The sequence below is a fragment of the Agelaius tricolor genome, unplaced genomic scaffold, assembly GCF_023055355.1.
Source record: "Agelaius tricolor isolate 1412-34295 unplaced genomic scaffold, bAgeTri1.0.p SCAF_7, whole genome shotgun sequence".
NCBI lineage: Eukaryota > Metazoa > Chordata > Aves > Passeriformes > Icteridae > Agelaius > Agelaius tricolor.
In genome coordinates this window covers 27,093,127-27,116,767 of record NW_027269267.1, presented here as the reverse complement: position 1 = coordinate 27,116,767, position 23,641 = coordinate 27,093,127, and the positions used below count along the sequence as shown (strand labels likewise).

At 40.2% G+C, this 23,641-nt stretch overlaps 1 protein-coding gene across 1 annotated transcript in view; it reads left to right on the top strand.

Moving 5' to 3' along the window:
- The window catches only part of RASA3 (RAS p21 protein activator 3), a 130,453-nt gene that overhangs the window by 83,925 nt on the left and 22,887 nt on the right, over positions 1–23,641 (top strand). The window contains exons 6-10 of the mRNA XM_071430715.1: positions 10,899–10,979; positions 13,720–13,792; positions 18,038–18,117; positions 22,125–22,229; positions 22,730–22,886. Of these exons, the coding sequence (XP_071286816.1) occupies positions 10,899–10,979; positions 13,720–13,792; positions 18,038–18,117; positions 22,125–22,229; positions 22,730–22,886 (496 nt within the window). The remainder of the gene's footprint in view (positions 1–10,898; positions 10,980–13,719; positions 13,793–18,037; positions 18,118–22,124; positions 22,230–22,729; positions 22,887–23,641) is intronic.

The following is a 23,641-nucleotide window of genomic DNA, read 5'->3' as shown; positions in this document are numbered from 1 at the left end:
GAATCAACTTAATTTGAATTCCATTATGAAAGTTTTGCAAAGTGTAGCAAAGATCACTGCCCTTTAATAATAACTATTGTTAATCAAGATCCCAGATTGTCTGATGATTTACGTAAACGTAATCAAGAGTTTTTCTGAGTTGTTTCAAGTTGAGTTTTTTAAAGCATTAAAGGTACTGCTTACCTCAGGTGTGTCAAGGCATTCTCATTACAGAGGATTGTAGCCTCTGTGAAGTGTTTGGAGGCACCTTTGATTTCTAGTTCCACAGGTAATTACTTCTTTTCTTTATAAATTACAACCTATTTTTGTATTGCTTTCATTTAGAAAGGTGTATTTCTTACTACACCTAATTAAACTTTGTTACTACATCTAGTTAACTGTATGATGTGAAAATCTATGTGGAAGAGTATTCAAGAATTTATTTAGTAGAGAAATCATTATACTTGGATTGGGTAGGGATGAGAAGAAGCTGGCTGGGTTTACATTCTGTTGGTGCTACAGCTTTCATTAAACCATCTCATTCCCTTGTGTTCCCTTCCTGTGCATCCCCCATCACCCAAAAGATGCTTCTCAGCTGATGCATTCTCTTGGCCCAAGAGCTGTGTGTTGTTGGGCCCTGTGGTTCAAATGTGCCATGGCATGTGATTTAGATGCTCTTTTCCAATCTTCTTCGTTCTCTCAGTTGTTCAGGTATTTGTCAGTTCAGGTCACTCACCAGCATGTCTAAATTTTTATTTAAAATACTACTGTCTATGGCCAGCCTGGGATATCTGTTTGACATGACCATACTCAGCACTTGGGAGGAAAATCTTGCTCACCAGCTAGGTAGGAAAGCCGTAGGGTACGCTGCTTCTGTTTATCTATTTGTTTCACAGAGTTTAATTCCCCCACTCTCACACACCCACACCTACCCACTCCCCACCAGGGTGCCTATTTCCTTCTCTCTGTCATAAATTCTTTAAAGCTTCTGCTTTTAGCCTTTTCCTTACTTTTACTTCATAATCAGACTCCTGCTAGTAGGCTCAGAAGCTTTTGGGTGATTTCTTTAACTTTTACTCTGGCATGTATCACACTCTCTTAGGGATGAGTGTCAGTTATTCCTGATTATAATAGCTTCCTGATTGTAACTTATTCCTTATTAGAATAGCTTCTTCATCTTGTCTTCCTTCTTGTCATATGAGTATCAAACATCTAATAGTTGCAGATGCTTCTGGCCTCTGCTAGCTGGTGGAGGGGAGAAGTCAGGACATGTTCCTGCAGCTTGTTTTGTTTGCTTCCGTGCTCATGTATGTACACAGTGACATGCAAGTGCTGCCTGAAAGGAGAGATTGTGCTGTGTGCCCACAGCTCCTTCCTGGGAGCAGTTAAGTCAGACATCACTGCAGTTTTCTTTCCATAAAACCTGTATTTCCCATGCAGAACACTGAGACAAGTATACCTTTTCAAGCAAATAAAAATGACCTGGGATATTTTTGTGCCATGGACTGGCTTCATTATTTAGCCATAACAGCCTTTTTGCCCCTCATTCCCATGGTGCCTTTTGGTCTTCTTTCTTTTCTTATCAGCCTGTACAGACAGGATCTCATTGCTTCCATTTAGGATTGCCACAGGCAGCTCAGCTAAAGCTGCTGGCTGGGCTCTAATCATTTGCTGTGTATTGTAATTGTTGCTGTTTTGTGCTTCACTCCTTTTGCATTTCTCACCATGCTGCAGTAACACGAGTGCTTCTGCAAATGCCTCGATACTGTGACCCATTCCTTGGCTTCCTGCCATACTACATGAAATTCAAATTTCTTCACTTGCCCCTGCAAGAATCAATATAGTACCATCATTAAGCACATTTATCCTTTCCTGATGGTACCTCCTCTTTTGTTTTGCTATTCCATTACAATTTTTATATACTACTTGCTTTGGTTTAACTTGTACTTGCATCTTTTGTTTTCTCTGAATATCAGCATGTACTAGAAATAACTTCTGCTTGCTTAGCCTTTCTCTTTTCTCTCCTGTTGTTAAGTTCTTATTCTCTGTTAATAGCTGGAGTTGCCAGTCTGAGACCAAGGCAGAAGGAAATGATGATGTCAGTGCCAGGAATAGTCACTAAATCAGTGTAGAGCAAAATTTCAGTGAGCTTGTCTCTCTGCTTAACGCCTCAGGGCACTGTTGTAAGAGGATAATTTAACCATTTTTTAATATTGACATAACTGAAGAGTTTTCTGAAGAGGCTTTTAAGAAGCTTGCAACTCTCCTGTAATTGGCTCATAAACTGGCTTTAACCACTAATGGATTAACTCCTTGTCCTGTGAGAACAGGATGGCTGTCACCCACTTTTTAGTCTGCTCTCTTTAGTACAGTGTACAGATGGCACTCTGTAAATGGGTGCTTTTAAAGGTCTTTCTAGAGTGGGTATTGGAAAGCAAATGGGATGGTTTGAGCTGAATATGGAGGACAGTTCCCATATTAATAGCAGGAAAATAGTCTGGTTTTAAAATTCTAAGAAATGTTGATGTTTAATGACATGAGAAGTTTGCAGTTTATTTGAAGTAATGCTGGTTTTAGGGATGCATATGTGTTGACTGTATTTCTTCCTTCTATTTAATGAAGTAGGGGGTTTTGCATTGGATGTAGTTTTACTGTAATATCTCTAATAGGATTTGGTAGAATGGGGAAGTGGGCTGTGCTCATTAGCTTTCACTTGTTTTCTATATGTTATTTGTTGGCTTTGTATGAATATTTGTCCCTGTTTTGCTATAAAATATCTTCAGTAAAATACCTGGAAAAGAAATTTTTGCTTGATCTAAGACAATAGCAGTTAATTCCTTTTCCTTTCCTCTCTCAGAAGGAAATCACCATTGCCGGCCTTGTGTTAACAAGAGTTGTGTGTGTGTGTGACAGAAATTTTGTGCTTACAGAACTTTCCACTTAAGACCAAAAGCTAATCTGCATGAAGCTGCAAAAATAGTTGTAGGTCAGCTTGGGAAGGAATCTGTTCAGGGTAACACGGGTTTAAGAACATGTTTAATTTGTTGGACTGTGATGATTTTCAACTGAACTGGAAATGGGGAAGAAAAAGTTGTGCTTACATGGGGTTGCAGCTGTAACCTCAGTTTCAAGGCTTCTATAGTGCTTTTGTCATAGAGGCTTTGGAGAGTATTCTAAAAGGGAAAAAAACCAAAATAGTTGCCTGCACAGTCTGTTCCTCTGATGTCCTTAGGGCTGATCAAAATGGGAGTAGTTTTGAGTGTATAAATATATTTTGTATATAAATGTTTCAGAGTCAATGCCTCAAATACTGTAAAAGTCTTTATTCTAAGGGAATACACATTGAGTAAATTGCTGGTCCAGGTGAAGTGCCATTTGTTTGAATGGGGCAGGATTTAATTTAGTGCCACAGACCTTTGTGGCAGAATGAGCTGCCACATGAAGGCGAAAATAGCTCCAGTTAACTGTTAATCCTCTCAAATGTTAAGGAGATGGCAAGTGTTTATTTTTGCTTTATAAGACAGAACTTGTTTGTTCACCAAAATAAACTCAAAAGGAGGGAGGGTATTATTCAGACTAGATAGGGTTCTGCTGGATTTCCTCAAGGAGAACAGTTTTCCTGAGGGGTAGTGAGAGTGGCGGGAGGCTAGGCTGGAGACCAGCAGTGTGGATGAGGACTGGATAAAAACTCTGGTTTCAGTTTTCCTGGAGAGATGAAATAATGTAATGGGAAAATGTCTTGAAAAATATTGATGATAAAGCAAGTATTGATGTATTTTGTTCGGTATCTTTATCTTCTTGGACATTGTTCCATCCTTTCCTTTCCCTGGTTCATTCTACCATGGTGGCATGGTCAGTGGTCACCAGACCCTGTAGCACAGGGTCATAATGCTGTAGCATTTTCTGTCTGTGTGGGACATTACTTTAAGGTGAACCAGGGCACATCATTGCAGGCAATTCCCAGGATGTGAGAACTGCTGTCAGAGGAAACTGGTCTGCTCCCAGTACAAAACAACATTCAGGTGAGAAGAATAGTAGGAAATCTTGTTTTGGTACAAATAGATCACTTCCAAAAGTCAAGGAATAGGGACTTTTGAAATAATCTTTTACTGAGTTCACTTACTGGGAGTGGGCATGATCCTTTGGCCTCAGATGATCATCCAGAGGACAAGGACTTGATTCAAGATGTGTATTCCATATTCTTAACCTCCTTATTCCCTGGGGACATGGACAAGTTAAAGTCATAGTGTGAATTGGTAAGAAATTTTGAGAGGATTGGGACATAATAATTATAGTATTTTTGATGATAAAGGCAGAGTGGAATTAAAAACCAGGATTGAGTAAACTGTAAGAATTTTTGTCTTACTCCAGAAGAAACTGGCCACTTTGTCAGCCTCTTGACAAAAAAGGGTTGTGTGTGTATGTTAAATCCTCAGTGGACATCCAGTAGATTACTTTGTGGAAGTGGAGGGGAAGTGCAGGGCATGTCTGAAGGTGCACAAACAGATGGAGCATTTGGTCAGACTCAGCCCAGGATACTGACTCTGAGTCTGTCTAGGACATGAAGAATGATGAGAGTAGTCATACAGTGACACACTCTCCTGGCCTCTGAAAATTTATGATTCAGGGAATTTCTGAGCTAGACATGTCACTTTTCTGCTTATTAATGGTGAATGTACTTTGTCTGAGTTACATTCAGACAAACCCCTCTGAAACATGTGAATATAACTGTTTTATTAAGGCTGTGATAAAGGGAATAAGGAGGCCTGGCAATAATTCCTGCTTGCAGTGGAAGGTGTAAGTCAGTTCACTGGTCTGAGAGCAGCTGCCATGAGCCCACCCAGGTGTGAGGTTGGCCAAGGTGCACATCCATCATGCAGCATTACAGCAAAGTTCCTCCTAAACCACTGGGAATGAGAAGGGAGCTCAGCTTGTGGTGCAAAGCTGCACCAAAAGAAAAGAGCATTCTGGAATGATATGAACATTGCAAGGAAGGGACACCACCTCTTTGCTGTTAGACTAGACAAAAAGACTGGACTGTTCTATTATGAAGTTACAGAGTAATAGCCTTATTTTATGCTCCATGAGAAGCCCAGTCACAAGGAGGGAGTATTTAGAGGTGTTCTGTTACCTCTGCAAGACAAAGTACTCAGGATAGTACATAGGTTACAAAATTACTCTAGTGAGTAGAAAAGAAAAAATTGGGAAGGAGAAAAAAAGAGAGAGTGAGAGATCTAGAGAGACTTAAGAAGCTAAGTCATATACCCAGCTCTGGGAAATGTACTTTAGCATAAGCCAAAGATGCATTGTTTTGATGTTAATTCTGACAAATCTACCACAAGTTTGCTTTTAAGTTGATATTTGTCTGGTCAGGGTTACCTCACAAAGTACTGAGTGTTCAAGTAATCATTAGATCACTAGAGCAAGCAAGAGGAAGTCTCTTGTCTTTAAAATGATGCAGAGCAGAACCTGAGTATGGCCAAAAAAATGTTCATATGAGGTGGAATGAAGTCTCAAGATAAAGAAGTGAAAGAGAGGTAGAACAAGTGAAGGCTGGAATAGAGGCATGATAAGATAGATGAGCAAACTTGCTAAGTATCTATATTGATCTCAGAAACCAAGCAATTAAAATATATGGTACAGTGATAGAAAGCAATTGTATTGAAAAAATGATGCATTTATTTTCTCTTGAGAAATCACAGTGAGAAAACAGTCTGATTTGAGAAGGAGAATGGGAATGGTGTGCTGGTCCCTACTCTAAGCTGAAAGTGGGGAAACAACTGTGCCTGAGTTGGTAGACTGGAGTGATTTATTCTGGAAAAACAGTAAATACCCATATGAGTTTTAAGAGTAGCAATGTCCCTTCTGGTTTCTTTTTTTGGTCTGTTTTTGCCTTGGTTGTCCATTCTGGGACACAAGGAGGCTGATGACACATGTGCATCTTGAACTAATCACGAAGCCTGTAATTTCTAAACAATTTTTGGAGTTCCTGGGCAGGAACATGGAATGCCTGTGGGCTTGGATCATTCTGATGTTGCTCACCTGTGTTAAGGCTGATTTTGAGTATGTTTGTGTAGGGGCTGTGTCAGAGATTACAGCCTCCAGTGCTGAGATGGCAACCCAGAGGAAATGCCTGTACTGTAAGATATGAGCTACTTAGTCTTTGTTGAAAAATCTCTTTATTTTTTTCAAGACTTTCTGCTCCTGCCACCCTCTCAGCTTCTGTAGACACAAGGGCATGCTTATGATATGTTTAGGTTTTTGAGGTTTTCTCTTACCCACTGGGAATTTTCCATAGCTTATTTACTCTTCTGAAGGTTTGGTCATCAACCATATTGAAAACTGAACTGCCTTGTTTCTTGAAACGTATTAATTTTATAAACCACAAGCAAAATACAGTGAGGCAGCTGCATTGAGGGTTTTCTCCTATGACCCAGCACTAACCTTAGCTCTGCCCAGCCAGGCAAGCTGTGAAGGATGGCTCATTCTGCCCCAGCTGGGCTCCAGACAGCTAATGGTGAGAAATCACCAGTTGGGTAGACAAGATTCTGGCAGCCACCAGACTTTTTTTTTCCTCTGAGGTCTGATGGGTTGACTTGTAATTCTTGAATAATCTTGATTGTCAGGCGTTTTTTTCATTATTCTAGTACATGTAAGTTAAGTTTATTCTGCAGACTAGAGCAGGGGCATTTTATTTTTACTGGCTTTGTTCACTGCTTCCCACTATGCCCCTCTTTCCCAAGACCATACCTTTATTACACTTTTTTTTTCTTTTTTATCTAATCCAGATATGAACTGTCAGTCTAAATAATGTGATGGCCTTGTGGCATAATTGAGATTCCATTTTATTGTCTCTGAGTAGCTGACATTTTGTTCCAGCTCTTTCCTTGCGTGCCAAGTAAAGCCTGTGTTTTGGTACCAGGCTGGGAGAGAGGAGCAGTAATTGACTTAGCAACTTTCCCATGACTGAAGAAAATGCCTGTAACAAAAGCAGCCCTGACATTACAGTATCCTGTAACTAAGGAGAGTGTTCTAACATGAGTCAAACAGACCTGTGCATTGTTGAATTTTATTGTTTCTCCTCATAATGCTTTATAAGAAACAAGAACTAGAATGAACGTCTCTCCAAACACAGCCTTCCTTCCTCAGAATCCTAAGTCTTCAGTCTTTTGCCTGATTTCTTCAACATTCTTAAACAATAACTGCTTTTAAATTACCTGAAAGGCTTGTGATACAGTCTGTTGGTGTCTGTTTCCTGTTTTCCCACATTTTGTTTCTTTCAAGGTTGCTTTTGCTTTTCTTATTCCAGAAGCACACAAAGAAGCAACTTACTCTTAAGTCATCGTGGCTGCACAAGAACATCTGTGTATTTTGTTTTATTCTTTTTTTCCTTTTGTTTTTGCTTTTCCCCCAGAGAACAGAACAACTACCCTACTGTGTAAAATGCCCCTCTAGTCTGGCCTAGTGCTGATGCTCTCTGGTGAGTGATACTTCAAGTGGTGTGATTGCTCCAGTGTTGCACCCTTCCTGATCACCAGTTTGGGATTTCCTGAGCTGAAGGAGGCTTCTGGACCATTAAGCTTTAATAGCTGCCTACAAACCTATACTCCATGAGTTTCTGTAGTGCTGATTTTAATCCAAATATTCTTTCAGCCTCCACAACACCGCGTGGCAATAAATTTTGCAATTTCATTGTGTGGAAAAAGTACTTCCTTTTTGTTTATTTTTAAACCTTCTGTCTGGTAATTTCATTATGTGCCCTTTAGTTCTTATTTTGTGAGGAAATGTTCTTCACACCATTCATGATTTTGTAAGCTTTTTGTGGATGGTTAACTTCTGTTTTCTGAGCTGGAGAGTACAGCTCTGGGAGAGCTATGGGTGGTTAGAAGCCATCTGTTGTTCTTCTCCATGTGTTCTGGAGAGCAGAGCACACACAATTCAAATTATAGGTGCCCAATGATGTACATTGGTGTGTTCTCTCCAACCAGCTGGTGATACTGCTTGCCTTTTTAACCATTGCTGATGATGGATGTGATAACACAGGGCTACTCACAAGAAAAACCTTCAATTCTTCTATGTGGCAATATTAGAATAGATCTGTCATTGTACATGTGTACAGTTAGGATAGACATATTTTTTGTTTGGATGAGTTCACACTTTTCATCATTCAAGTTCATCTGTGATGTTTTTTATTTTCTGTTTTGATTGTGTAGTGATTTGCAAACTCTGTATGTCCTCAAGTGTAGATTATGCTCTCTCTAGGATCACTTTCTATTTTCTACACACTCTGGAAAGAACTGCTTTTACTTAAACAGGAGTCACAGTCTCTCTGGCCACATGCTCTGACTGTTTAAATTTCACATAGTTCTTCTCTTATGGATGAGAGCTCACTTGGAATCCATTCATCAGCAGCAGAAAATTGGCTGACTGCTATGAAGCCATTGAGTTACTATTTCATTTTAAGGAGCTTCCAGACTGCTTTAAGGAAGCACTGGAACACAGGAGTTTGGTTTCACACTGTCACTTGGTGTACAATTGTTCTGTTAAATAGGAATGTGTTCATGCCACATCTGCCATCCTAAAAGAATTACCAGAAGTCCTGCTGTGGCTCACTGGCCAAGTGTTTCTGCTGTGAATGTGGTCCTACTAGTGCAAAGACCACTGGAAGGAAAGTGGTCTGTCCTTTACTTGTAAGAAAATCAAGCTGCACCTGCCTCTCCATAAAAACTTTCTGCTGGTTCTTACTGGTTTTTCCTCCTGCACTGACAGATACTCTGTCAGGGTGCTACAGTGTAAAGTTCCCCATAATGTTCTTTCTGTTCACATCTGCCCCTTTTAAATTTAAAAAGTGGCATCTCCCTTACAATTTTGAGTTTTTGTATTACTACATGTGCAAAGAAAAAGCTTATTCTATACTTTCTTTGTAAGGTAAGCTAGGTGAATTTAGAGTAGGATTTGATTGCTTGCAAACAGGCATCTGGTCTATTTATGAAGCCTCTGAGAGACGTGGAGCTGTCAAATTTATGTGTTTTTCATGGGTACCTCCTGCCTCTGTGGAGCAGCATCAAGGGATGGTGGAAGAAACAAAGTATGCACTGCATTGAGGCAGCCAAATCATGTGTTTGTGTCTTGCTTGATGCTGAGGGTTCCTGAAGCTTACACCATGGATTTCCAGCTGGTGCTGGGATAGAATTTGTGACTTGAATTTCACTGTTTGTGTTGTAGCACTCTGTAATATCAGATATGTGCTTAAACTAGGTGGCTTCGGAGGCTTCTAAATTCTGTCTCTGTGGATGGTGAACTTGTAGTGAAGTAATAGAAGTCCAGAGATAAAAGCAGCACATGGCCTGTGCAACCCAGGCTTTTCCTAACTCTCTCTGTTGTTTTGATCTGTGATTCCACTTGCATGTCCAGAAAACAGAACATAATTTTGTACTAGTGTTAGTGAATGAGCAATGAGGAGTTGACCAGGTGAGGGCTGTGCAATTGAGAAGCTTGTGAGCTGGTGCATTACTAGGGGCTGTCTGTATTGAAAGCCAGCTACCTAGCCTTCATTCTGAAGGGCCGTGGGTAGGACAATTCAGCTAGGAATGTAATGTATCATTTCAGCTACCTGTGTGTGCCCCTTAGTGTGGTGTTCAGTCATCTTCTACTTGTAGTGCTGTGTGAACCTGTCTAGGTTTTACCTTCTCTGGTACAAAAATGATTCCTGTGTTGATGCAGAATATTACTTATTTTCTTCCTTTATGGAGGGTAAGTAAATAATAGGTCTGTAGTTAAACTGTATTTAAAGTCTACACTATATGTAACCAAATAACTTACCTTGTGGATGAAATTGTGGAGCACTATCTGTTACTGAATTTTTCTCTATTGCTCATCCTTACATTCTTTTGCATTGAAATTGCCATCACTGAAAGCAGTAAAATGCCTATTACTTTGCATGTGATGCTATAGCACCCAGATTTTTGCATGATACTTCACATTCCAATGATGGTACTGCTCACTTGCCCAGAGAGCTTCGTGGTTGGTCTTCACTGAAACTTTCCAGCGAAAATTGTGCAAATACATCAGCTCAGCAGGTTACCTGTTGGAAGCAGAACTTGTTGCTGGAGGGAGAGTTCTGGAAACTGGCTTGTCTGTCTTTGTTTCCAGCTGGTGCTGCATTCCTCAGTAGGTTTTAACGTCTGAAACATGCAGCATTTTTTCAGTTTTTGGGGGTAGTTGTGTTGGGTTTTTTCTTCTTTTTTTCTTCCCCAAAGAGATGTTGAAATGAGAGTGCAAAAGTGCAGCTTTCCCACCACTGTGTGCAGCAAACCTCAATTTGTTCCATTTTTTCCCTCCAACGTCTCTGTTACTGCTTGAGTGCAGAGCTGCTGAACATGGAGAAGGATGGCTGTGTTATATGTCCTGGTCTGTAATTAACACAACTTTATAAATAAGCCCATGCCAAATTTTGCAAAAGCACTGAGGTCTTCATGAATGTTATTTTGAGAAATTATTTAACTGCTTCTGGGATCTGTCTATGTGGGTTTTTTCTTATATTTCTCTTACAGTATAAATTCTGGTTATGTATTTTGGTGAATAAATTGTCACAGAATTTTAAAGTGCTGACAGCTCCCATCTTGACAGCAGACTCCTGCTTCATGAACCTTAAATTGCTGTGCTTGCATAATAAAAATCCTTTGAGTTAAGGCTTTGCAGTAATTTAACAGTATTTTTGACCCTTATTAAAGTTAGTATTTAAGAACAGAATGTGTTGTCAAGTTCAAGTATAAATTAAATGTTTCTGCTTAGTGACATTTCAATTCCCTAGTGTAAAGTGTTGTGAAAAAAAACCTATGAACATGCTTCAGTTTTATTTTCCCTCCAGCTTCTTTCCATTAAATTAATGTATTTGTCTTCATTTTCTTCTTTTCTAGAGTTTTGGAGTGCCAAGGGTTGCCCATTGTGAACGGGCAATGTGATCCCTATGCCACTGTTACCTTAGCAGGACCCTCCAGGCAAGTATTGCACATTCAAGGGCTTCCCTTTTATAAGGGTGGTTTCTGTTTCCTTTGTCTATTAGAAATTTGCTTTCTCCTATGGACAGCTGGGAGTATTTAGACACTGCTAGAATATGTTAAATGTTGGGGTGGGTGTGTGTATGAGCTACTGAACTATGCTAGAGTAAGTGATTTGAGACTTGTTTCAGTTTTGATTTATGTAAAGATTTGAATAATTTGAATATCCCGGAGTATATAATTTGTGGTTAGTCTTAATTTATGCGTCTTCTCACCTCACAGTTAGAGGCCAGTTTTTGAGCAAATTCATTGCCTAATTTTGGGCAGGGTGGAAGAGAAATGTGAATACATCAACATCTTGTCGAGTATGCACGTTTGCATGTGAATATTTAAGAGTGTCTTCACTTTCAAGGTGTGACAAATTAATATGTATGTCAAAAACCCTCAATGGCTCAGTCCTGTAATTTGATATATGCAGACATAATATCATGGATAAAATTTGGAATGAGGTTTAAGTGATGAGATTCTGCATGATACTCTTCAGTTCAAATTTGGGATTCAATTTTCCCATCTGTTATGAAAATTTTCTGTGCTGTTAGATGTCGCTGGTTTTTCTGCTTATCTAGCCATCTTTTATGTCTGTGTCATTTTAGAAACAAAACAGCTCTGCTGTGACCTCAATCAGATTTGGAAGCATGGGTTATTAATGATGTTTTGCAACAATTTGTTGAAAATACTATAAATAAGAAGCATTCTTGACAAATATTTACCTTGCATGTAGAGAAGTCTTTGAGCCTGTCTGTATTCTGCATCTTTGTCTAGGTGTGTTGTGCCTTATCTCCATTAATGGAATTGTATATTTGACTCGTTCAGTTCATTTTAAGGCTGTAACTTGTTTCAAATGACTGGCTGGGTGTCTATTATTGAAACAGTAAGGAGACTGACTGACTAACTCTTGAATGTCTGAATTTACCTTTGCCTAAAGGTATTTACCTAAATTTACCTTTGTCTGCCTCCCTATGCCCCCAGTCTGAATAATGTGTGACTATTGATAATGTACTTCCTTCAGAATAAGGAGCCTAGCCTTATCCTATTCCTATCTGGGTTTTGGTGGGGGGAGAAAGCTTGCTTCCTATCTCCAGCAAGCAGCATGCAGCTTATTCCCATTCACTGCTTTGTAATTGCTCAATAATTGTGCTGCCTTAATCACCTCCCGTTCTACATCCTGCTTCCCAGTCCCCTCCCAGATGGGTTTATCAGTAAAGAGGCTGATTGGCAAGTGTGACTGATGAGATGGGGTTGGCAATCTGTGCTGTGTCCTGGAGGAGATTAGTGTCTCTTATCTCTCAGCTTCTCCTAGGAATAGTGGGATATTCTTAATCTGTACATCATTCTCCTCTCTGGATTTTCCAGTGCCTCTCATTTTAGAGTAGGAAAGCTGCTTTATTCAGCTGCAATTATGCAATGACAAGCATAAAAATTTCAACAAACATGCTGCTGTTTATTATGTGATTTGTACTTAGAGTCATCAGACTTCCTGACAGAAACTCTTTCTGTGCCTGTATTATGGATGGAAAAATATTGTATACTGGTGGACAGGCCCATTCAACTCACATGGGAAGTCTGGAGCAGCACTGGGAATTAGATCCAGCTCCCCTTGACCTCTGTGAAATACACAGAGTTGTCCAGTGAATATAAGCAGTTACAAGCTATCTAAGCAGCTTTGGTGCATGAGAAATGAACGATAGATTCTGGGATGAAATGATTAGTAGGTCAGTTTTCCACATGGCTGATGTGCCTCTCCATCTGCATCTGTTTTATCTATGCCTGCAGAGCTGTAGGGTAAGATTGGTGACACAGGACAGCACACAGCTTTTCTCTTGTAGGTAGTGAGAACAAATCAAGCATAGGTTCATAGCATTTGGAAGCCATCAGACAGCTGTTGGCTGGCCTGTGAGAAATGCATTGGCTGGCTTGAGCCCAGCAGTCAATGTCTGTGTTCTCAAAGGCAGGCACAGGCGGATGGCTTGGCCCATGGGGGATGAATGGGCAATGCAGAGCTGGGTCAGGCCTGCTGAGTGGTTGGGAGGAGGTCTGCCACATCTTATGCCTTCAGGACAATAAAAATAGAGACTTCTGCTCAGCACTGGTCATAATAATCCACCACTGTATTAACTAAGTGCTGCTGGTGCTGCAGGGAAAGGGATGCTCATACAGCAATAAAAATATTCTTACCGAAGAAACCATTCTGGTTTTTTTGATTGTCACTGAAAAGCAGTGATTGATTTTTCAGACCAGAATCATAAAATATGACTCACAGAAATAGCTAGGCTAGTCTTTGTCTCCTGTGTTTTTAGAGTATGAAGAATTTTTGAGTCACATCAAGACTGAGACTGTCCTCCAAATGTTGCTGCTCAGAGCCCTGTTTTTGCCAGTTTGTACAGATAAAAGATTCTACTATGTCAACCAAGTGAAAGAATAAGTGTTCAAGGAGTTGTGTTTAAAATAGGATAACAAAATGTGATTACTGCCACTTTAGAGAACTAGGAATGCATTGAATCTCTCTCTTAAATGTGTGCAAGTGTCTGTGCCTTGCTGTGCTGGAGCTACATGACATTCCAGTTTTATCAGATAAATCAAGTGGCTGGCTATTTCCCCCTCAGTGGCTCTCTTCTAGGATCATGCTTCTACTAATGTTGTTTCTTACCCTTTTTGTTTTGTTTTTGTTTCCTTAATTCAGATCAGAAGCCAAAAAGACTAAAGTTAAAAAGAAGACCAACAATCCACATTTTGATGAAGTGTTTTATTTTGAGGTTGGTATTTCAAAGGAGCGGGTGATAAGCTGAAATACTATACTGTGGATAGTTGGCACAGCATCCTGCTCCATGTTGTGCCAGCTGTCATCTTTGAAGGCTGTTTCAAAGCATGGTGTGGGGGAAAGAAGTACCCAGGCTCAGACTGGCTGTCTGCTGAAGGAGCAGTATCCTGCTTTCACCTCAGGTGCTCTGTAGGGAAAGCTTCAAGTTGGGCACTTCTGAGCAACAGGCTTTACATTTAATCACAACTCACCCCACGAGAGTTTTGGAAAAAGCACATTTAAAAATTAGTTCAAAAAATAAAAAAACCTGAACAAACCACACATGCAGAGAAATTATATTTTTTTCTTAGTCTGTGTTTTTATAGCTGGTCCACCCTGTCTTTCCCAGTCACTGGGAGGAAGGTTATCTCCTTAGGAATACTGAAAACTCTAGAGGAAAAATACACTTAAGCTGGTTGTTCTGGCTGTCTACCAGTCTGCTGCAATATTAGTGTCTTTTCTCCAAGTGGGTAAAACCTCTATAGCTTTATTTAATACAGAGCATTTTCAACAAGTCCAGTTAAGATAAAGTATAACTTCTATGAAAGTCCTCATTTTGGTTCCTTTTGGCAAGAGTAGCTCTCTAATTGTGGTGTGTCCATACATATATGTGCATGTGTTTATAATTTAGATCTCTCTTGAAACTTTTAATTTTGTCTTCTAAACAATGCGTATCATTCATAGTCCTGGTGTGTGCTTGATTGTTCTATTTCAGTAGACACCTCAAGAAAGTATCTGTAATTATGAAGTTGATGGAATAAAAGCTAGAGTGGCACAGTGCAGTTGGCATGGATTGAAAAGCTCTTTCTGCTCATGTGATCTGAAAGATGCAAGCCATATTTGCATTAGAAATTGTTGCTGCCATAGGGATGGCACCTAGGGATGTGGTATCTGGAATCAGTTCTGTGCCACAGCCCCATCAGGAAGGGAAGCTGGGGAGAGAGGAGCCATACAGGTGCTATTGCACTGTGCAGATCTGAAGTGTCATTCTTGACATTGCTGTTTTCCCTCTCCTGCAAACCACCATCTTTGCCTAGAAGCCAATAGTTGTACTGACCAATCAAAGTCTGTCATACCAGCAGCAACATGCTCCTGTTGATGTAATGTGTTTGGATACAAGGAACAGATTTAGCAAGTTCCTGATTGGTAGGAGCACTTTCTGTAGGGGCTGGAAGCCATGAGAGTAGGCCAGGATAGCTTTCTAAGGAGATCTTTGCTCTGCTAACCCAGCCCATCTCATCCTAGGATATAGGATATAGCTGCCCTGCTTGCAGTGAGCTTTTGTGCCTGGCTCCTGGCTCCATGAGGCTCTGTGCAGTTGCTGCATGGGCACAGTTAGAGGGGCAGAGGTGCTGTGAGACCAGGTGTTGAAACTGCACTCAGGTGTCTGTGTGTTTACCCAGGATTTCAGTCCCTCACCTGGCCCAGAAGCATGGTCTTTGGCAGTCATATGAGAGTGATGCTGTATATAAGTAAACTAAGATGGGCTTCCTTATTTTAACATAGGCAGTCTGGAGGAGCCTGTCAGTGAGAACGTTTTAATGAGAATGTAGTCCAGGAGCTCAGACTGTAAGCCACAAAAACTTCACCTGATTCCTCATCCTTCTGTGTGCTGCAGAAACAGAAAATGTTTGGTATTTAAACACTGAGCTTGGCAGGTGGTGCCATGCTGGGAGAGGAAGGAGAGAAACAAAGCATCTTCCAGCTGGAGTTGAGAGAGAGAGGGGGCTGGGGCTTGCTTAGCTTGCCTTTACCTGAGAGCTGGGTTGTGTGCAAGTACCAGCAAAAATAAAACCTGAACTCAAGCCCATGCCACAGTTCTGCTAACTCAGAGCAAAATGAATTCTGTACTGGTAAGAGCAGAGCTTGGGAAACAACTGATTCAGCCAGAGCTCTGAAATATAAACATATGTCTGCAGACAGAGCCATCATAGATTTATGTCATTTTGGGAGTAGTTAGTACAAATCAGGCTGAACATCTTCAAGGAACAAGGTTCAGTAGAACTGCTGTGACTGGGAAATACATTCACTAATGAGGTGTGGGCAGACCTGTGGCTGGTGCATGCAAAGGAAGTGCTCCAATTCCTGTGGAGCTGAGAGATTCATGCTGTTGACAGCGGTGTCACTTTCTGCTGCTGAACAGCTTCATCAGCTTTTCTGCAGCCTGCTAGCACAGTGATTGTCCAAGCCTCCTAGGAAGAAGCTGATCTGTAAAAGACAGTGAATGGGTGCTTTCCTTTCTACAACCAAAAAGTTACACAGATTTAATTTTCTAAGTGAAAGATAGCTTATTGTTTGTTTTGGAAATAGAAGGGCTTATTTGAGGGGTGTGGTGAGTGAAACTTGCACCTGATAGGAGCCATTTTCACCACTGCTTCAGCTGCAGTGTGGTGTGGAGCTGTGTGTGCAGCTACAGGAAAATGGTCCTCTTACAGGAATTCAAGAAGGAAGTGCTGGGGACCTGTTTGTAAACTTGCATGTGCAAAAAAAAACCTGAGCAGCTGATAAATGGCTTGCCAGCTTTCCCAGGTGAAAGGGACAACACAGCAGAGTTATGCCCCCTTTATTGCACAATCCTATGGGTCTTTAGCACTGTGGACTGGGAGGTTCCTCATCTCCACTTCCATACAGCTATCCCTTTTGGAGTGCCACTCTTGAGCAGTATTGATGTGCACACTAAGTAGTCATATGGGTGAACAGAGAGATGTCATAAATGCAGATGCCAGCAAAACTTCTGAGAAAGTGTTTACTTAGAAGGGACATGCCATAAGTTACACCTATGCTACAGCTTTTTGTAGCAAGTCCTGTGTTACAGATAGAAAGAGACTTAAAATTTTGTTTCATTATTAAAAATTGCACCATAAGCTTTGCAATGGTAGTAGAAACTGTCATTTGCAGGCCTGTAGGATACTTTGCAAAAACAGTGAAGTGTTTGCAAGGCTAGGGTGAGGAAACTTGTGTGTAACTGCTGAAGTTGTACACTGTGTTTAAATCCACTGTGCTCTTGGGCTTACCAGGTGCATTTGATTCCATTAGTCTGGAGCATTTGGTCTCCAGTGCTGCTGGTAGTATCTTTTAGTTCTTGTGTATCACTTTGCAAATGTTGCCTGCCTCACACATACACATATAAAAAGGCTCTGAGTGTCCTCTGCCAAAGATTGTTTTCTGGTTCCTCTCCACTTAGGCAACTGTATCATGGCCTCCCTCAATTGCCATTTGCATCTCATGTACAGTACAAAACCAAATAGTCAAGTTTACAATAAAAGCCAGTTTTTGTACGTGAGGAGTATTAAGCCACAAGCATATTCAAACATACAATAAAGTTCAGCTTCTGTGTGCAACCAAGAGCTGAACCCACACATCATCATACACCCTTGCATTTGATCAGTTCCTGCTGTGGTTTCAGCTGGGTGGGGTAACCTTTTTCTTAAGTTTCTGATGCACTAGGCAAAAATACAACCACCAAACTGTTCTTACAGTCATGGTAAAAAACATTTTGTACAAACATTTAAGAAATGTTTTTACAAAATCTTTCTATGCTAATGCTTTATACTTTTTTCCTTTTTTCTTTGCCTGTGCTTTCCAGTTAATCAGTCTTGCAAATATGGTTGGTGAACTGTGCAGCTGCTTCTATATTCTGATATGCAGAACACAGGCTAGAGTCTCTTGGTCTGCTTGGTGTTTGTTGTTTGGACAAGTTAAATTAACTTCCAGGATATCAGGACAGGAAGAACTTCCTAATTTTAATTGGATACACTACAAAATGTTTTTAAGGGTGGTTGTGGTTCCTCCCCTGTGCTCTGCGAAGTGCCTCAGGGCATCTGTTGTACAGCTGTGTTTAAAACAAATATTAATTGCCCTTTTCTTTCCTTAGATGGATTATGAAAGTGGTGTTCCTTTCAATGGTGTTTTTCTGTTGTCAATATAAACTTAAAGTGCTGTAGTAATATTAAAGATGATCTTGCTCTGTAAAAAATGTGTGGAGTATCTGCTTACTCTTGGAAATGATTATGTAACCATCACTTTATAGTCAGTAGTCTGTTTAGTCAAGATGTTTATTCACTTACATGAATGTTTTCAGTATCAGGACTGAAGTTACTGCTGATAGTAAAATACTGTGCTCTTCCAAAGCTTTGTGAAAGTGACATCAGAATACTTTTGTATCAGATCAAGCTGCTAAAAGTTTCCTCTTTTTTATTAGGTTACAAGACCCAGTAGCTACAACAAGAAATCCCATTTTGACATTGAAGATGTAGATGAAGTGGACAAAATGGAGATTAGGTAATATAAAATGCGTTAGTAGCACAAAATTGTCTTCCAGAGTTGTGTAACTTGTAGTAAACCCTGTTTACAAAGTTAAAAGTGTGGTTTTTCTGTTGATAAATCAAGATGAGTTTTTGTCACTGTATCTGTATGTTTATTTACCTCCACTGTCCTGCAGATTCTATCTTGAATATTTGTGGTGGTTCTGATGCAGGAGAGATCCTTATTATTTTCCTTTGTTTCTCATGTGCACTGTGTGTATACTGATGTGCAGTTGTCATTAAGCACAGCCTTTTGTGTCTGGGCTCTCCTTTCCTCCCTCCCTCAGTTTCCCAGGATAGCCCAGAGGCTCTGTGATGCTCTAAGTTACAGAGTATATTTTCTTTTATCACTTAATTTTAGCAACCTGTATAAGGTCCTTCTTCTCTGAAAGGAGACTCTTGAACTCAGGAGTTTTTCTGGGGCAGAGACAGTTTCTCATCTCTTTTGCCTTCCAACTTTAACCCTTTATTGCAAGATTTGGTGTGATAAAAGTGAAATCAATTGCACAGGAAAAAAGCAATTCTGATGTCAAAGCCAAAAACATCCCACCCCACCCTGTGCCACCCTCTCAGTACTATTTTAAAACCTGCTGAGGCCAGTCAACATTGTCTGTGGGGACAGGTGAGTATAAAGAGGAGCGAGAAAACAATAGGAGGTGCGAAAGTTGAAAGTGTCACATGTGTTTTACCACCAGATACTATTGGAACTTGGAGGCTTGGGCCATCTGGTGCACAGTAAATGAATACTGCTATTTCTGCATCAGGTGGTGAGAAATTCCCCTCTCCTTTATGGTAGTGTTTGGATGAAGAATAGTAGCACTGCCTCCCTCCCCATATATTCTTGCTAGAGAGGCAGTGAGGTGTCTCCCAGAAGGTTCCATAGTTCCTTCAGAATCACAGCTGGCTCTAAGGAAAGGAGGGGAGACCAGGAAAAGGGAACAATACTTATTCCCAGCAAGCCAAACACATCTGTGTTCATGAATGGATGGAGGGCTGTTCTGGTGCGACAGCTGCTGGCTCATGTAGCCTGTCAGTGCAGTGTGACAGCACTACAAGAGCATTGATAGATTTGTGTTTGCCATGGCTCTGAGGCAGGAAAGGGAAGCTATTCATAAATACATATATTCATACATGAGAGAGGCAGGAGCTGTGCTGCTTCACAGAGAACATCTGTGTCAGGCAGTGCCAAGGTAGCTGGTTTAGGGCAAGCCACAGCTGACTCATGGGAGAAAAAGCAAAGGCCCAGGTGCAGGGCTGAGCTGCTTTGGTGGTGTCAGTGTTGCAGCACAGCAGGTGTCCCAGTCCTAGCACCAGACTGTATTTCTGCAAAGCTTTGCCTTGTGTAGGCAGATACAAAGCAGCAAGCCCCATATTCCAGGGGATGTCTGTGATGAACTGGGCCACTACACCATGTCTCAGAAGGCCCAGTCTAGTCTTTATAACCATGGTGCCCAGCCTTGCACTGATTTTAAATGAAAGCTAGGATTCTCTGATAGATTTTTCGATAGATTTGAAGGAGACGCTAGATATTGGTGTACAGCAGTTACGTATTGCTTGATATTTCAATTATTCTTATTTTGTACTACTGGACTAAATGAAATTACACCATTGTTTTACTTGCTAAGTATATTTTCTGGACAAATGACTCGTCTGCAGCAATAAAGGATGTGGAGCTGAGCTTCAGAAAAGTCTATAATTCCTGAAAACCAATGCAGCACAGTGTGGTACAGATTCATAGTTTTAGAAGAAGCTTGCAAAATAGTTAGGAAAAGATTAAGCACTTGAATAACAGGCAAAAGCAGATAAAGTGTCAGTCTTGGTTGGGCAAATTCTCCTTAGAGCTTTTGTCCCCTTTGGGACAGTGTGTTTTTGTTTCCATCTTGGGTTCCCCTTCCACCCCCGTTCACTTCCTCCACTCTGTTTAGTGAGAGTCAGAATGCCCCCAGGCCCTCTGGACAGATCACACAATTTATGGGTTTGGGGATTTGTTTTCTTTTTCCTCTCCTGAGAAAGATACAATTCCACAGGGTAAAGAGGAGACTTAGTCTCTCATGATTTCTCTCTAAAGCTATGAAAAGTTTTCTCTTTTTGAGTGGGTGTAGGAAGTTGTAGGCAGGGCATATCAACACTTGGGGACCAGATGTTCTGGTGAATTCATTGTTTCTCCTCCCCCTCTCTCCTGTTTGTTTCTTTCTGTGACTACAATCTGACCAGTTTCAGAATAACACTTGTCATAATTTTGCCTTCTAAAAATCTTGGGAAACAGTGATCTTTTAGACTCTGAGATCTGTGTTTTAACATTTTTAATAAGTTCTGTTTATTCTTTATACTCCCAAGAGAACCAAGCAATAACTTCAGAATTTGCATGCCTGTTTCGCTTACTGTGTAGTGGGAGATCTACTTTGAATTTTTAGTTCCTCTTGTACGGATCCTTTGCACTGATTTTTTTCTACAACTTTGGGGAAACCCTTTAGTTGTCTGTGTTTGAAAGTGATATTGGTAGTTGGTATCTTAAATGAGTTTGGATAAACTAGAAACCAGTAGCCAGTAAATACTTGGTAAATTTTAACTTTGGCTGTGTAAATAGGCTTCAAGATTCCTCTTCTCCTGAAGCTGCTTTTTAGCTGTCTGAACTGGTTTGCAAGATAACCCATCAAATATGGAGAAAGGAGAGAGAAGGTCGAATTTTCAAAGAAGTTTTTTTCCTTTTGGAGAGTTCTTGCCATGCAGAAATACTGTCCAAATTATCAGAGTCCAAAGAACTTTACCTAGCAGGAATGGAGTGTGAGCTGATGGTGTGTCTAGTGTATGACAGCTGATGCAGGAGACACTGTTGAGAGATACAAGGCTCAGAGGATTTAAAAGTAACACATTCTGTGCTTGTATAAGATAGGATAAACCTTTAACAGGGCTGTCAACATCTGTTCCTTGGCCAGTCTGCTGTGACTTGCTTGGCACCAGGAGGGTTGTGTAAATACATCCACAACTGGATGCCTTTGCACCTTATCAAAGTTAAAGTTGCTCTTCTAAAAATTGTCATTAGTTGAAAGCTTGCATTTCTTTCCATGTACCGTCTTTCCCCCCAAAAGTTTAAGGCACATTCAAGCTGTCACTTAGCTGCAAAATAGTCAGCTGATCTTGTTTTTTAACAAAAATAGCTCTTAGAGAAAACCTAAAAATACATACAGAAACAAATACCCTGGAGTTTGAAACCCTTGCCTCAAGGTGGGTATGGTAGCATTAACCTACATGCTGGGTTGGACACCAGTACTTCTGCTTTGAGTCTCAGTGCAGTTGTTTTCCATCCAGATGTTGAAGAGCATATGAAAAGGAAGAAAGGATCATCTACAGATAGATACCAGAACTTCCCAAATGTGTGGGACTAAGTGCCAAAATTTGTGTAAGCTTCAGCCAGTACACAGATTCTACTGAATGGCAGCAATATCCTACAGCTTTAACTCTACAGAACCAGTTTAGGTGCCATAAGTATGTATGCTTGACACAGGAGTCCTGCTAAGAGCTAGAAATGGGGAAAAATTGTGTAGAACTAATTTGTAAAGCTGCCACTTAGCTGTTAGTAATCCCAAATTAGACAGGGACTGACAATATGTAGTCCTTAAATAACTTTGTGCTTTTTCCCCTGGTGTCCATTTTACCTGTATTTTTCCATTATCTGGGGTAGCCAGAGAGCCATCTCAATCTTTATCAATATGGACAGTGGAAACAGTACAGATGAGAAAAGTTAATCTGAATTATATTTTTCACTGATGTTTTATGGAGGTGAATTGTAAGGCATCAGAAGTCTAAGGTAAGGTTATCTCTTTACTATTTGGAAATGATTGCTGTACAATTTCAAGTCTTTCTAACTACTAGACTTCAGGGGAAAAACCCTAACAAATTTGGAAAAAATGTTGAGGTTTTTTATTATTATTAGTATTATTTTAATTTCTTAATAGTATTTTAAATTATTTGTTTTTATTACAGGGTTGATCTTTGGAATGCCAGTAACTTGAAGTTTGGTGACGAGTTTCTAGGAGAGCTGAGACTCCCTTTGAAATTTCTCCGACAGTCCAGTTCTTATGAAGCATGGTATTTGACATTTTTCTTTTGGAGAATAAGTAGAAACATATGTCTACTCTGAAGACTTAAGAGTAATTACTGCTATGTGATAAAGTTTAAATGGATTTAATTTGTATCTTTTTTGTAAGCAAGCCAAAGTCATCTTAGCAAGTGTAAGAACAAGAAGTTTTGATAATGTGATTAGAGGTTTCAGTCTGCCTCTCTGTAGCGAGTGGGAGTTCTAGTATGTTGTTTTTATATTATTTACTGCAGTTCATCAGCAGTGCTATGGTTTTAGTGTGTGGGTTTTTAATCATATCTACATAAATCTTTGTGTTCAGAACTTCCCATGTTGCAGTTGGTGCAAAACAGACTGGCAAACTTAATTAAGAAGTCTGATTCAGAACTCTCAAGAGTTTGATACATATATAAATACTTTGTGTATCTGTAGAGTTTCTCTATGCTCATATATACCCTGAGAAAATCTTGTGTTTCAGCTCTAAGTTTCTGTCCTATTTTTTGCATATCAGGTATTTTCTGCAGCCCAGAGATAATGGTAACAAGTCATTGAAGCCTGATGACCTCGGTTCCTTAAGGTTAAATGTGGTTTACACTGAGGACCATGTTTTTTCCTCAGACTATTACAGTCCTCTGCGAGACGTCCTGCTAAAATCTGCAGATGTTGAGGTAATTTGCTTGTGTTGTTTGTTGTTTACTTGCAGATCATCTTCACAGGGCTCTCTGAAAATTTGTCACTATCTTGCTGACACCATAGTTGTGTAATTACCAGAGAGGTCAGCTCTTCCTTTTCAGATCTCAGAGCCTTGTTAAGCTCTGCATGTCCCTTGTGCTTGTTTTCAGTCCTTGCAGAGATCTTTATCTGCATTCTGTGGGTGAAGGCAGACCCAGGAACACAGTGGTTTTAGCAGCAGCACATTCTTGGTGATTTTTTAATTTCAATTGTTTACCTTTACTGGACAGGGGCAGGTTTTTTTGCATAATTGGGAAAAACCCAAACCAAGAACTAATCCTGAAACATCAGAGATTTGGACCATGTGTCCCCTTATGTGTACTTTTTACAGTTGTATTGGTGCTTTTGTTTTTTCCCTAAAAAAACTCCCTCTGTACTCACTGGGACTTGAAATTGCAAAGGATTAGATAGAGTTTCTTTCTCTTCACTTGCTTCTCAGGCAAGTGGCATTTACTGAAAAGACAGCCATTAAAAATGTGGGAGATAAGAAGAGACTGTACTGTAGTAGTTTTTTAATTGCTGCCCTCTTGTGACCAGAACTTACAGCCCACAAAAACTGGGATGTGGCATCCACCCACGTTATATACAGACATTTGGGTAACTGGCCATTGCAACTGTTGTGGGGGGTTCTGCATTAAGAAACTAATGGGAATAGAAAGAAAAAATGGTTGTTCTGGAAGGATGTCTCAAA